The 15,930-nt window shown below is 40.9% G+C and overlaps 1 protein-coding gene across 8 annotated transcripts in view; it reads left to right on the plus strand.

Moving 5' to 3' along the window:
• Positions 1-15,930, plus strand: part of PCLO (piccolo presynaptic cytomatrix protein) — a 732,405-nt gene that overhangs the window by 179,610 nt on the left and 536,865 nt on the right. For all 8 annotated transcript variants that reach the window (XM_077264661.1, XM_077264660.1, XM_077264664.1 and 5 more), the window contains exon 3: positions 13,030-15,270. In XM_077264661.1, the coding sequence (XP_077120776.1) occupies positions 13,030-15,270 (2,241 nt within the window). The remainder of the gene's footprint in view (positions 1-13,029; positions 15,271-15,930) is intronic.

Here is a 15,930-nt window from a genome sequence, read left to right on the forward strand (position 1 = left end):
CTTCAATATCCCCCATGGGGGCCAGAAGCATGCACTACTCAATCGCCTCTGCTACATAGAGGTGATGCACAGATCTCCTCTCTGTAGTTGAATTACAGCAATGCTATGAGCGCCGACCACAGGGTGGCGCTCACAGAAATCTGTCATCAACAACCATAGAGTTCTTCAGGAGACCTCTGGTTGTGATGGCAATGCACCGATGTCCCCCGAACACATGACAGGGGTCAGCGGTGCGCGGGCGGCAGCACTTGTTAAATGCCGCTGTCAGAGTTTGACAGTGGCATTTAACTGGTTAATGGGCGTGTTGAAAACAGCTGACATGTCGCGGCTTTGTGGTGAGCCCACCTCAAAGCAGGGGATCCTGCCAGCTGACATACTATTCCATCAGCTGGCAGAAAAGGGTTTATTAATGTATCCCACTAAAGAACTTTTGAGATAATTGTCCAGATACTTTTGATCCCTTTAACCCTGCTGTTCTGTTCGGGTCATAGTGACCCGAACAGACTTTTTGCGGCCCTGTAGATTTTTTTCTGTAAGTCTCTAAAACTTGAGACTCCTTGACTTTTCCTCATTTGGGGGGACCTACATATGAGTATATATATATATATTTTTTTTCGTTTACTTTTTGCTACACGAAAAAAGTTACACTAGTTCTGTTCGGGTCATAGTGACCCGGCATCGTTTTTTACAGCTGTGAGGCCATATTTTCAGTGAAATAAAGGACTTATAACCTCAGTTGGGTCTATTTATTGCATCTACTATTGTATATCAATTGATTTTTTTCCTAAATTATTTCAATGGGGTCGTACGCGCGCTCTGCCGGGGGTATGCATTGAGATCTGCGCACCATAAAAATGGCTTTATATTGATTATTTTTGGTGTGCAGTCTATTCTAAAATGTAGAGTGCATCCGGAGAGATCACTAGGTGTGCACTACACGTGTATATTTTGCGCAGAACGGACTGCTCAGAACGCGCTGTCTAAGACGGTTTTTGTTTGTAAATCTGAGCTGTAAAGTCTTGCAAATAATTTTTTTGGCTAAGTAAGTCTGTCTTCCTGGCTTATCTGCTTGTTTTCAGAAGTTTTCAAAATGTTTGATTTGATTGTTTTGATTTTTTTTTTTTTTTACAAAAATGTGTATTTTTCTATTTTCGTTTTGCTCATTGATCTGTTTTTTCAGAATAAAAACAAAAAAAAAAGATTTCTGTTTCATTTTTCTTTTTTTTACTACCAAACATGTTCACAAACAGTCTAGTAAGCAAAAAGTTATAAAAAAAATGAGTTAGAGTGTCTAAAATCAAGGTTTAATAAGCCGGGTCATAGTGACCTGAACAGAACTAGTGTATAGTAAATGCGAACAGAACAGCAGGGTTAAAATGAGGCAGCTACATATTAAAAAGCTATAATTCCTAAACCCTTACTCCAATTAGGATGTGAATACCCTCAAATTAAAGCTGAGAGTCTACACTCTAAGCCCATATTGATTATATAACTGTATCTTGAAATTGTTGTGGTAAACCGCAAAAAAAAGCCACAACTTGTGTCATTGTCCAAATATTTCTGGAATTAACTTTATATATAAAGACTATTTAGGGAGTCCCTGTGTAGCCTCACTTATGCTGTGTGCATGTTACCATGTAATTTAGGTGATTTTTCTTTTCTATTGGCTTGCATATTTTTTTTACATTATTGTTTTAAATAAAGTTATGACACATCTCTAGGATATTGCATTACTTTATGATCGGTAGGAGCCTCCTTTTTGGCTTGATACACACTGCAGCACTCCTACCTGCCTGGTTTGTGCAGGGAATTGCAGCAAAGCCTCATTCACTCAAATGACCGGTTATTGGCAACAGTTGAAAATAATTAAGAGAATTATTCTTAACGAGTACTATGGCCCATTCATTCTGAGGATCAGGCGGCAGTACCAAAGTTCAAACATCCTCCAATCATATCTTAATGCCATATATGCCATAAAAGCATAGAATACTTTTGTCAGAAAAACACCACATTTTTCATCTAGTCTGACCTAACTATATAATATGATTTCCACTTTATTTTTATCTTTAGATAGATGTATTTTTCTTCCAGGCATGTATCTGTGTATAGTTGCTATCTATTTTGGAGCTGTGAGTGATCCCATAGAGAATATAGACACCCAGTATAAACCACTTTAGGCATTGACATTTCACGTAATATTTAAAGAAAGAAATCAGTTTGCTGTATGTAATACTGTACATTACCGTGCACATTTATGAAAGCTGAAATGGTTAAGAAATATTTACAAATATGTAAATACATGATGAATATTGTATGTAATCACAAGATATAAGCACTTATCATCAAGGCTTCATTTCATTTTCTGAGTTCTTGATTCTGTATTCTATTTTGCATACCAGATTTTTTTTTTACTTGTAAAATCATGAAGTTGCAAAAAGTTCAGAAAGATAGTTAGTGAGTTGGTACGACTGCTTTTTAACATGCACGCAAGAAAATTTGCCCTGGAACCTATTAAACTGTCATGACTGCAGCTCTGATTTTTTATATGTTGCACAGTGTGGCAGTAACGTTTGCCATAAATAAAATGTCACCCTCGGTGTTGCTTAATAGGCATGCAGAACTGGAAATCCGAATCAAATGTTAAATTCTGCATGGATTTTCCTCCTCTGTGTCTTTTTTAGGGTATGTGTCCACGTTCAAGATTGCATCAGGATTTGGTCAGGATTTTATGCAGGTAAAATCCTGACCAAATCTGCACCTGAGGTCACTGGCAGGTCACCTGCGTTGTGCTTGCGTTGTTTGCGCATTGTAAGGACATGCTGCGTTTTTAAAAGACGCGCCACATGTCCATTTTCGCGGGTCTGCCACATGCGTCTTTTAATGCATAGTGGAGACGGGATTTCATGAAATCCCCTCCACTATGCTGTAACACCTGGACGCTGCGTGTCTGACCCTGCGGTTCAATGCAGCGTCAAACACGCAGCGTTTCCTGCACGTGGAAACATAGCCTTAGTCTTTTCGGTGCAGAATCAACAAATCTATAAGTGGCAATGGTACTTCTATAGAATAAATACAAATGCATGCTATTACAATACGATAGAAAACTGTTGTGAATTCTGCTCTTGGGCTCCCTCCGGTGGTTGTTAGTGGTAGCACTGCTGTCTCTGAATCGCAGCATTTGTCAGGTGTGTTCACTTTTTGCAATTCTGACTGGGCTATTTAGTCTTGCTTCACCCTTTAGTCAGTGCCAGTTGTCCATTGTTCCTGGAGGATTCACATCTCTGCCTGGTCTCCCCTGCTTTGCAGTTCATTTCAACAACGATAAGTTCTGGCCTTGATTTTTTGCTGTCCACATGCTGTGGCCTTGTTGTTCAGTTCTATTCCATGTTTTTGTCTTGTCCAGCTTGGTCTGTATAAGGATTTGTTTAGCCAAGCTGGTATCTCTATAGATGCAGATATACCCTCCATATCTTTAGTTACTGTAGCTTTGGAGTTTTTGTATTTTCTGTGGTGGATATTTTCTAGTGTTTTAATACTGACCGCATAGTACTCTGTCCTATCCTTTCTATTTAGCTAGAAGTGGCCTCCTTTGCTAAATTCTGATTTCAGTCTGTGTATGTTTTTTCCCTCTCCTCTCACAGTCAATATTTGTGGGGGGCTGTCTATCCTTTGGGGATTTTCTCTGAGGCAAGATAGTTTTCCCTTTTCTATCTCTAGGGGTAATTAGTCCTCCGGCTGTGTCGAGATGTCTAGGGAGCGCTAGGTACATTCCACGGCTACTTCTAGTTGCGGTGTTAAGATCAGGGTCTGCGGTCAGTACAGGTACCACCTTCTCCAGAGTATGTCTCATGCTGCTCTTAGGCCACCAGATCATAACAGTACAACTGGCCAACAATGAGTTAACCGCATCTCAGAAAAAGGGAAGGAAAGTGCTGAGCCATTTTTTTTTCTGTAGTCTGTTGTGTTTTTTTTTTTTTCTTCCCTCTTTACCTCTGGGTGGCTCAGGAGTTCAGCGCTGGTATGGATGTTCAGGGATTGGCTTCTCGTGTGGATCAACTTGCTGCTAGAGTACAGGGTATTTCCGATTATATCGTTCAGACTCCGGTTTTAGAGCCTAGAATTCCAACTCCTGATTTGTTTTTTGGTGATAGGTCCAAATTTCTGAGCTTTAAAAATAACTGTAAACTGTTTTTTGCTCTGAAACCCCGTTCCTCTGGTGATCCCATCCAGCAGGTTAAAATTGTTATATCTCTGCTGCGTGGTGACCCCCAGGATTGCGCATTTGCCCTGGAACCTGGGAATCCGGCGTTGCTTAATGTAGACACCTTTTTTCAGGCGCTTGGGTTATTGTATGACGAAAACACAGAAAAACAAAAAGCCAGCTCACCAGACAACCGTTGGTAGGTGCACGGAAACTCCACGCCGATCCACGTGGTGAAATATAACAATGAAAAACAGGGTTGATTCCAGCTCCACAAAGATGCCTTGAATAAAATTAAATCCTTTATTGGTGCATATTTAAAAGACAAGGGTTGTCATGCTCTCCATGATAAAACGGGAAACGAGCTACGCGTTTCGATCTGTTACAGATCTTTTTCAGAGCTCTGAAAAAGATCTGTAACAGATCAAAACGCGTAGCTCGTTTCCCGTTTTATCATGGAGAGCATGACAACCCTTGTCTTTTAAATATGCACCAATAAAGGATTTAATTTTATTCAAGGCATCTTTGTGGAGCTGGAATCAACCCTGTTTTTCATTGTTTTATTGTATGACAAACCTAATTCAGTGGATCATGCTGAGAAGACCTTGTTGGCCCTGTCTCAGGGTCAAGAAGTGGCAGAATCATATTGCCAGAAGTTTAGAAAATGGTCTGTACTGACTAAATGGAATGAGGATGCCTTGGCGGCAATCTTCAGAAAGGGTCTTTCTGAATCCGTTAAGGATGTTATGGTGGGGTTCCCCACGCCTGCTGGTCTGAGTGATTCTATGTCTCTGGCCATTCAGATTGATCGGCGCTTGCGCGAGCGCAGAGTTGTGCACACTATGGCATTGTCTTCCGAGCGGAGTCCTGAGCCGATGCAGTGTGATAGGATTGTGTCTAGAGCTGAACGACAAGGATTCAGATGTCAGAATAGGTTGTGTTTTTACTGCGGCGATTCTGCTCATGTTATTTCTGATTGCCCTAAGCGTACCAAGAGAATCGCTAGTTCTGTTACCATCAGTACTGTACAACCTAAATTTCTGTTATCTGTGACCCTGATCTGCTCATTATCGTCATTTTCTGTCATGGCATTTGTGGATTCAGGCGCCGCTCTAAACTTAATGGACTTAGAATTTGCCAGACGTTGTGGTTTCCCCTTGCAGCCTTTGCAGAGTCCTATTCCTTTGAGGGGCATTGATGCTACACCGTTGGCTAAAAATAAACCTCAGTTTTGGACACAGCTGACCATGTGCATGGCGCCAGCCCATCAGGAAGATTGTCGTTTTCTGGTGTTGCATAATTTGCATGATGCTATTGTGCTGGGTTTCCCATGGTTACAGGTGCATAATCCGGTAGTAGATTGGAAATCTATGTCTGTGACTAGTTGGGGTTGTCAGGGGGTTCATGGTGACGTTCCTTTGATGTCAATTGCCTCCTCCCCCTCTTCTGAAATTCCTGAGTTTTTGTCAGATTTCCAGGATGTATTCAGTGAGCCCAAGTCCAGTTCCCTTCCACCGCATAGGGACTGTGATTGTGCTATTGACTTGATTCCAGGCTGTAAGTTCCCTAAGGGCCGACTTTTCAACCTGTCTGTGCCAGAACATACCGCCATGCGGAGCTATGTTAAGGAGCCCTTGGAAAAGGGGCATATTCGACCATCTTCTTCACCATTGGGAGCAGGTTTTTTTTTTGTTGCCAAAAAAGATGGCTCCTTGAGCCCCTGTATTGATTATCGCCTCTTGAATAAGATCACGGTCAAATTCCAATACCCTTTGCCTTTGCTTTCTGATTTGTTTGCTAGAATTAAGGGGGCTAGTTGGTTTACTAAGATTGACCTTCGAGGGGCATATAATCTTGTTCGTATTAAGCAGGGTGACGAATGGAAAACTGCGTTTAATACGCCCGAAGGCCATTTTGAATACCTTGTGATGCCATTCGGACTCTCTAATGCTCCATCTGTGTTTCAGTCCTTCATGCATGATATATTTCGGAGTTATCTTGATAAATTCATGACTGTATATTTGGATGATATTTTGATTTTTTCAGATGATTGGGAGTCTCATGTGAAACAAGTCAGGATGGTATTTTAGATCCTTCGTGATAATTCCTTGTTTGTGAAGGGGTCTAAGTGCCTCTTTGGAGTACAGAAGATTTCTTTTTTGGGCTTCATTTTTTCTCCCTCATCTATAGAAATGGATCCGGTTAAGGTTCAGGCCATTCATGATTGGATCCAGCCCACATCCGTGAAGAGCCTTCAGAAATTTTTGGGCTTTGCTAATTTTTATCGCCATTTCATTGCCAACTTCTCCAGTGTGGTTAAACCCCTGACCGATTTGACGAAGAAAGGCGCTGATGTGACGAATTGGTCCTCTGCGGCTGTTTCTGCCTTTCAGGAGCTTAAACGCCGATTTACTTCTGCCCCTGTGTTGCGTCAGCCGGATGTTTCTCTTCCTTTTCAGGTTGAGGTTGACGCTTCTGAGATTGGGGCAGGGGCCGTTTTGTCTCAGAGGAATTCTGATGGTTCCTTGATGAAACCGTGTGCCTTCTTTTCTCGAAAGTTTTCGCCTGCGGAACGCAATTATGATGTCGGCAATCGTGAGTTGTTGGTTATGAAGTGGGCATTTGAGGAGTGGCGACATTGGCTTGAGGGGGCCAAGCACCGTATTGTGGTCTTGACCGATCATAAGAATCTGATTTATCTGCCAAACGGCTGAATCCTAGACAGGCCCAATGGTCCCTGTTTTTCTCCCGTTTTGATTTTGTGGTCTCGTATCTTCCGGGTTCTAAGAATGTTAAGGCTGATGCCCTCTCTAGGAGTTTTTTGCCTGATTCTCCTGGGGTCCTTGAGCCGGTCAGTATTCTGAAGGAAGGGGTGATTCTTTCTGCCATCTCCCCTGATTTACGACGGGTTCTTCAGGAATTTCAGGCTGATAAACCTGACCGCTGTCCAGTGGGGAAATTGTTTGTTCCTGACAGATGGACTAGTAAAGAGATTTCGGAGGTTCATTGTTCTGTGTTAGCTGGTCATCCTGGGATTTTTGGTACCAGAGATTTGGTTGGTAGGTCCTTTTGGTGGCCTTCTTTGTCACGGGATGTGCGTTCTTTTGTGCAGTCCTGTGGGACTTGTGCGTGGGCCAAGCCTTGCTGTTCCCGCGCTAGTGGGTTGCTTTTGCCTTTGCCGGTCCCTGAGAGGCCTTGGACGCATATTTCTATGGATTTTATTTTGGATCTTCCGGTTTCCCAGAGGATGTCAGTTATCTGGGTGGTTTGTGACCGGTTTTCTATGATGGTTCATTTGGTACCTTTGCCTAAGTTGCCTTCCTCTTCTGATTTGGTTCCGTTGTTTTTTCAGCATGTGGTTCGTTTGCATGGCATTCCGGAGAATATTGTGTCCGATAGAGGTTCCCAGTTTGTTTCTAGGTTTTGGCGGGCCTTTTGTGCTAGGCTGGGCATTGATTTGTCTTTTTCTTCCGCATTTCATCCTCAGACAAATGGCCAAACCGAGCGAACTAATCAGACTTTGGAAACTTATTTGAGATGCTTTGTGTCTGCTGATCAGGATGATTGGGTGGCTTTCTTGCCATTGGCCGAGTTTGCCCTTAATAATCGGGCTAGTTCTGCTACCTTGGTTTCACCCTTCTTTTGTAACTCTGGTTTTCATCCTCGTTTTTCTTCGGGGCAGGTTGAGCCTTCTGATTGTCCTGGGGTGGACTCTGTGGTTGACAGGTTGTAGCAATTTTGGGCTCATGTTGTTGACAATTTGGTGTTGTCTCAGGAGGGGGCTCAGCATTTTGCTAACCGTCGTCGGTGTGTTGGTTCCCGGCTTCAGGTTGGGGATTTGGTCTGGTTGTCTTCCCGTCATGTCCCTATGAAGGTTTCTTCCCCTAAGTTTAAGCCTCGGTTTATTGGCCCTTATAGGATTTCTGAGATTATCAATCCAGTGTCTTTTCGTTTGGCCCTTCCAGCCTTTTTTTCCATCCATAATGTTTTTCATAGATCTTTGTTGCGGAAATATGTGGTGCCCGTTGTTCCCTCTGTTGATCCTCCTGCCCCGGTGTTGATTGATGGGGAGTTGGAGTATGTGGTTGAGAAGATTTTGGATTCTCGTTTTTTGAGGCGGAAGCTTCAGTATCTTGTCAAATGGAAGGGTTATGGCCAGGAGGATAATTCTTGGGTTGTTGCCTCCGATGTTCATGCTGATGATTTGGTTCGTGCCTTTCATTTGGCTCATCCGGATCAGCTTGGGGGCTCTGGTGAGGGTTCGGTGACCCCTCCTCAAGGGGGGGTACTGTTGTGAATTCTGCTCTTGGGCTCCCTCCGGTGGTTGTAAGTGGTAGCGCTGCTGTCTCTGAATCGCAGCATTTGTCAGGTGTGTTCACTTTTTGCAATTCTGACTGGGCTATTTAGTCTTGCTTCACCCTTTAGTCAGTGCCAGTTGTCCATTGTTCCTGGAGGATTCACATCTCTGCCTGGTCTCCCCTGCTTTGCAGTTCATTTCAACAAAGATAAGTTCTGGCCTTGATTTTTTGCTGTCCACATGCTGTGGCCTTATTGTTCAGTTCTATTCCATGTTTTTGTCTTGTCCAGCTTGGTCTGTATAAGGATTTGTTTAGCCAAGCTGGTATCTCTGGAGATGCAGATATACCCTCCATATCTTTAGTTAGCTGTGGAGTTTTTGTATTTTCTGTGGTGGATATTTTCTAGTGTTTTAATACTGACCGCATAGTACTCTGTCCTATCCTTTCTATTTAGCTAGAAGTGGCCTCATTTCAGTCTGTGTATGTTTTTTCCCTCTCCTCTCACAGTCAATATTTGTGGGGGGCTGTCTATCCTTTGGGGATTTTCTCTGAGGCAAGATAGTTTTCCCTTTTCTATCTCTAGGGGTAATTAGTCCTCCGGCTGTGTCGAGATGTCTAGGGAGCGCTAGGTACATTCCACGGCTGCTTCTAGTTGCGGTGTTAAGTTCAGGGTCTGCGGTCAGTACAGGTACCACCTTCTCCAGAGTACGTCTCATGCTGCTCTTAGGCCACCAGATCATAACAGAAAACTGGCTAAAAATTATCCATGCATAGGTTTTCCAATGAACATTTAGCAAATACCGATCATTAGGGTATATGTCATGATTCTAGTAGAAATGTATTTAGTTTGTACCATAAGGATGGGTTCAGCCACATTCTGATCCCTGTTCAGCAGTTTAACATCCAATCAGCTCTAACTTCGCTCGAAGCTAGGTAAGATATATACAGACAGTGAATGTATCAATTGCATTGCTTCTGTATAGGCAATACTTATAAATCTGTACTTCCTATCCCCTATTTTTATCAGTTTGTGTGAGCCCATCTGCAAGTAACCAGGCATTCTCTTTAAGATGGAGATTTACACTAATAGACTTACATGTGCCTTGAAAAAAAGTATTTTTACCCCATGAACTTTTCCACATTTTTTCATGTGGCACCCACAAACTTAATTTTAAGTTTAAATTTTATTTGGATTTTATTATTTGGATTTTATGTGATATACCTACACAAAGTTGCAAGTATATGTGAAGTGTAAAGGAAACGATACATAGTTTTCTAATTATTTTAAAATATAATTGTGATGTGCATTTGTATTTATCCCCCAAGACAATACTTTGTAGGATCACCTTTTGCCGAAGTTACTGCTGCAAGTCTTTTAGGGTATGTATCTGCCTACTTTGCATATCTAGAGGCAGACATTTTTCTCCAATTCTTCTTTGCAAACTAGCTTTAGCTCGGTTAAATTAGATGGAGAAAGTCTGTGAACAGCAATTTTCAAACGCACAAATATACTTTGATCTAAGCCATTTCATTGTATCTGTCTTTGGCAGTATGGTTAGAGTCATTGCCTGCTAGAAGGTGAATCTACATACCAGCCTCAAATCTTTTGCAGCCTCTAACAGCTTTCCCTCCAGGATTGCCCTGTACTTAGCTCCATATACCTTCCTATCAATTGTGAGCAGCTATCCCTGCTGAAGGAAAGCATCCCCACAGCATGATACTATTACCACCATGTTTGACCGTGGGGATGGTGTTTTCATGGTGATGTGCAGTGTTAGTTTTCTGTCACACATAGTGTTTTGTATTTAGGTCAAAAATTTCTACTTTGAGCATCTTCTTCAACATCCTAGTTGTGTCCCCTACATGGCTGTTTGCAAACTGAATAGGGACTCCATATGGCTTGCTTTCAAAATGGTTTTCTTCTTGCCACTTGTCCACAAATGCCAGATTTTTAGAGTATACAACTAATGGTTGTCTTGGGGACAGATTCTCCCACCTGTGCTGTGTATCTCTTAAGCTCCTCCAGAGTGATCATTTGTCTCTTGGTTGCTTCTCTAATCAGTGATCTCCTTTCTTGGGATATCATTTTAGGAGGATGGCCATGTCTTGGTAGGTTTCCAGTTATGTACTCTTTCCATTTTTGGATGATGGATTGAACTGTGCTTTGTGAGATGTTCAAACTTAGGGCTATTATTTTATAACCTAAACCTGCTTTACTTTTTTCCGCAACTGTATACCTGACTTGTCTGGTGTATACCTTCGGTTTCATGACGTTGTTCGATTCTTAATGTTCTCAAACTCAAGTTACTAATTGTGGAGGTAATTGGCCACTCAGGATTTTATTTAGGGGTATCAGTCTACAGGGGGCTGAGAGCAAATGCACTTCACAATTTTCAAATTTATATTTGTTTTAATATTTAGAAAATCATACATCATTTCCTTTACACTTCACAAATACTTGCTACTTTGTGTTGGTATATCACATAAAATACAAATTAAAAAATATATATATTTGTGGGTGTAATGTTAATAAATATTGAACAGTTTACGGGGTGGAAGGCACTGTACCTCTCAAAGGCCTAAGCCTATGAGAGACAGGTAGTTCTGCACCTTTATTTTAAAACAACCCTGTAGAGATCGAAGCAGTGTTCAACTAATATGGATGCTATCACTACTCCTAAATCTGAAGCGCAAAAAACAAAACATTCTATCAAAAGGAAGTAAATGTACAGGTTGAGGTTGATGTTACTACATTACTATAGTATACAAACAAATCAATACAACTGCAATCTATGCACTCTAATAAATATAAATATGACTTCTGAATTACATTGCTACTTTATAGCCAACTAACACTAAAAAAAAGTGTGTTAATTTTGAATAAATATGTAGCAAATAATAGGAGGGTCTTTTTTAGTGTTAGTTGGTAATTTTTGTGACCTTTTGTCCATCCAATTTAGTATTCTTATTGCTACTATATAGACAATATTATGCTATAATATACATTTTAGTTCAGATCATGTGAATCCATGACTCAATAACAAAGTGAGCTCTTTTTTTAGATGACCTACACCAACAGACTTATGGTACCTTTTCTGTCAGGCAATCACATCTGAACACCGTTTTTCATAGCCTATTAATCTATTGGGTTCAGTTAAAAAGATGGACACTTTCAGAATGGTCATTTTCATATTTTAGACTATGTTTACCTCCTGAAGTCAATGGTGCTGTCAATTGAAAGTCTGAATTCCAAAGTTCAGGTATTTAGACCATGATGAAATATGAGTAGAGACCAGGACATGGCATGAATCCAGCCTAAATTGAGTTGTCTGCACTGAATCTTTTCTGTAAGGCCGGGGTCACACTTGCGAGTGCAATGCGAGAAACTCGCACAAGTCTCTTGCCTCAATACCCGACAGTGCCACCGGCACTTGGGAATGCTGCATTTATTTCTATCCGGTCCCGAGTGCCGGCGGCAGTGTCGGGTATTGATGCAAGAGAATTGTGCGAGTTTCTTGCATCACACTCGCAAGTGTGACCCCGGCCTTAGTCAGAGCTGATACAAACAGTGATATGTCAAAAATGTAAGTGGAAGGTCAATAATGTGCATAATGAGTCCAGGATTGTAAACTGCCCTAAGAGTAGAAAAGGAATTTTATTGGAAGCCTTTTTAAAATAATTAGTCTACCATTTAACATCATTTTTACAACTTTAATTTGTTTTTATCAATCTAACAAGCTGAGTAACAGCCCGCATCTAACCATATTTATGAGTAATGTCATGGTTTCTAGTCCTTACCTTAAATGTGAAAGAAAAAATTCTGTTTTTTAATTGGAATCTTTCTACCTGTAATTTGATGATTCCTGCATGAAAATTAAGTTATGCAATCTAAGCTTTATGTTTCATGCAATCATTTAGGCTCCCAAATTCTTATCATAGAAAACTAGCAGAATTCTGATTTTTAGCTTTATATGTTAAAGACCTCATGTCCCTGTATAATATAGGTGCATTGAATACTTCATGTACATATAAAAAAGTGAATGTTCTAAAAAGTTGCTCAGTAGGTTTTGGATATAAAAGTTGACTTTTGTCTATAAGATTTCACGTTTTACACAACGTTTAAAATACTGTTTGTTCTTAAATCTATAGTACTAAAATGGAACGATAAAATATAACTTTCCTTTTGTGCTTGCTCTGTTGAAATGTTTATTTTTCCTTTTTCTGCTCAGTTCATTTTAGTACAGTTAATTTGGACTATTGGGTTAACATAGAATAAAGGAAAGGGCAAGAATACTAAAATAAATTAAAAAGCATAGGGCCCATCCTGACTTTTAAAATGCAAAAATGGCTATAAAGTAATTAAATTACCTTTGCTTGGATAGATTAGATTTTTTTATATATCCATAGTAATAAGAAATGAAAAGCACGTTGTCTGATAGTTTGTAAATTAAAACAATAATTTTCGAATCATTACATTAAAATTTATACAGTGAAGTTAATGTGTTCAATTTTGTTTTCTTTTGTTAACAGATGCAAGAATGGCTTTGTTTGAACTGTCAGATGCAGAGAGCCCTTGGTATGGATATGGCTGGTCCACCTATGCCACAGCCAGGCAAGCAAAAACCTGCAGCACCATTAGCAGGAGTATCAGTTTCTTCTCCAAAGAAAGAGCCTAATGTAGTGCCAGATAAATTAATGAAACAAGGCCTGAAAGCATCACCTGTGGTACAAAGCCAGATATCTGCGCCGGACTCACCATCCAAGTCTAATCAACCAGCAACAGAAAGCAGAACAGGTAAACCCACAATATCAGAAAAATCCAAACCAATAGTACCTGAAAAGAAGCAGACAGTTGAACCATCTCAGACTGTATCTTCTCAACCTCAGAATAAACCTGATTATGCTCCATCCCCTGCAACAGCAGAAACCAAAATAACTGATTCTATAAAAACAGTCTTTCAGCAATCTGCTAAAGAATTTAAACAGTTTGCATTACCTGGTCAACATCAAATAACTGCTCAAGAAGTAGAGACATCACAGCTGAAAGAAGATTCTTCAAAAAGTCCAAAAAAGATAATGCCAGCTAACCAGTTAGCTCAAAAGGAGGTGCCTCTGCCAATAAGTCCCAAGCCTAGTCCTTTGGACAAACCTGTCACTCAACAAGCATCACAACTTCCAGAACTTGTTAGCTCAAAGCCTAGTCTCTTTCAAAAACCTGTCACTTCACAGTCTTCTATGCCAGGGAGTCCAAAATCTAGCCCTGTGCATAAACCTGCCGCTCCACAAGCAACACAGCTTTCTGGACCAGGCAGTCCAAAATCTAGCCCTGCCCATAAACCCGTACCTCCACAATCTACCCAACCTTCTGCACCAGGAAGTCCAAAACCTATCCCTGCTCATAAACCTGTAGCTCCACAAGCAACACAGTCTTCTGGACCAGGAAGTCCCAAATCTAGCCCTGTCCATAAACCAGTAGCTCCACAATCAATACAATCTTCTGTACCAGGAAGTCCAAAATCTAGTCCTGCTCATAGACCTGTAGCTCCACAAGCAGCACAGTCTTCTGGACCAGGAAGTCCCAAATCTAGCCCTGTCCATAAACCAGTAGCTCCACAATCAACACAACCTTCTGGACCAGGAAGTCCAAAACCTAGTCCTGCTCATAAACCTACTGGTCCACAATCAACACAGCTTTCTGGGACAGGAAGTCCAAAATCTAGTTCTGCTCATAAACCTGTAGCTCCACAATCAACACAGTCTCCTGGGCCAGGCAGTCCAAAATTTAGCCCTTTTCATAAACCCACAGTTCCACAATCAACACAGCCTTTTGATCCAGGAAGTCCAAAATCTAGTCCTGCTCATAAACCTGCTGTTCCCCAATCAACACAGCCTTCTGGTCCAGGCAGTCCAAAACCTAGTCCTCTTCATAAACCTGCAAGTCCACAAACTACACAGTCTTCTGGGCCAGGAAGTCCAAAACCTAGTCCTCCTCACAAACCTGTGGTTCCACCTCCCAATGCACCAGGAAGTCCAAAACCTAGTCCTCCTCAAAAGCCTGTCATTTCACAAACAACATCACAGCCTACTGTATCCACAAAGCCAAGTCCTCTTCCTAAACCTGGCAGTGCACAGGTAGCAGCACAACCTACTGCACAGCCTCCTAGATCACAAGAGCAGTCAAGACGTTTCAGTTTAAATCTTGGAAGTGTTACTGAAGCTCCAAAGATACAACCTACAACACCACAAGAGACAGTGACTGGAAAGCTCTTTGGGTTTGGTGCATCAATATTTAGCCAAGCCTCCAGTTTTATATCAACAACAGCCCAACCAGGTACTCAAACACAAAGCACACAAGGAACAGCATCCAAGCAACCTGTACCTGCACCTGCACAAAAATTAGCTGATAATCAAAAGCCTACAAAAGAGCCTACGGTCCCACATTCACCCAAACTACCCGTGATAAACAAAGAAACACAGCCCGTACCTTCAAAAGTATCAGAGGAGCCAAAATTGAGTCCTTTGCGAAAAGAGATTGATGACAAAAAAATGGCAGAGAAAGCAGCAAAGAAAGACATTCCAGAGTTAAGCAAGACTGCAACGGTAGAGCCAGAAATTATTGAAAAAATCAAAGAAGCAAAAACACTATGTCCTCTTTGTAAAACAGAACTAAACATTGGTTCAAAGGACCTTCCTAATTTTAACACATGCACAGAATGCAAGAATATGGTATGCAATTTATGTGGATTTAACCCAACTCCACATCTGACTGAGGTAAGAGAGTACAATTTTTTTAAGATATTGAGATTTTTTGGCACAGATAAGTTGGTGACTTTTTCTGAATCGGAATAAACCTTCATAACTACAAATTATATATTTGATAGTACAGTCATTACTGTAAATAATATTTAATAGATCACCTATATTGCACTCAGTACCACTTGCCACTATTTAATTACTGCTACTTAATAACACATGAACAGTTGTAGCTCGGTTTTATATTTTCTTTCTTCTATGTAATGTTTTTGTACACTGATGTGATAAAAAACAAACAAGACATAACTATCACATGGATGCTCTAAAGACTGATATCAACCACACTGTGTGAATACGACTAAGTGGAAACATGTTCCACCAACATTTTTCACCACATCTCAGTAAATGTGGTAAAATTCTGAACTGCTGCATCAACTCCAATGTTCCCTCAACAATGATGTCCCTCACTAGTCGTGCCATGCATGCATGAGTGACAGCAGCGGTCACGTGAATCGTGAGCTGGACATCATTGCAACAGATCTCTGAGGTCTCTTGAGCTAATTGGAGGGGGATTGTCTAGGCAATTAATGCTTATTTTAAAAGTTTAACAAATTGCTGCTTTTGTTGTGTTATTTTTAACTAATTTATAATATCTGATCACTGTTTTGAAAGGAGAAA

Source organism: Ranitomeya variabilis, chromosome 5 (assembly GCF_051348905.1).
Source record: "Ranitomeya variabilis isolate aRanVar5 chromosome 5, aRanVar5.hap1, whole genome shotgun sequence".
NCBI classification, from domain to species: domain Eukaryota; kingdom Metazoa; phylum Chordata; class Amphibia; order Anura; family Dendrobatidae; genus Ranitomeya; species Ranitomeya variabilis.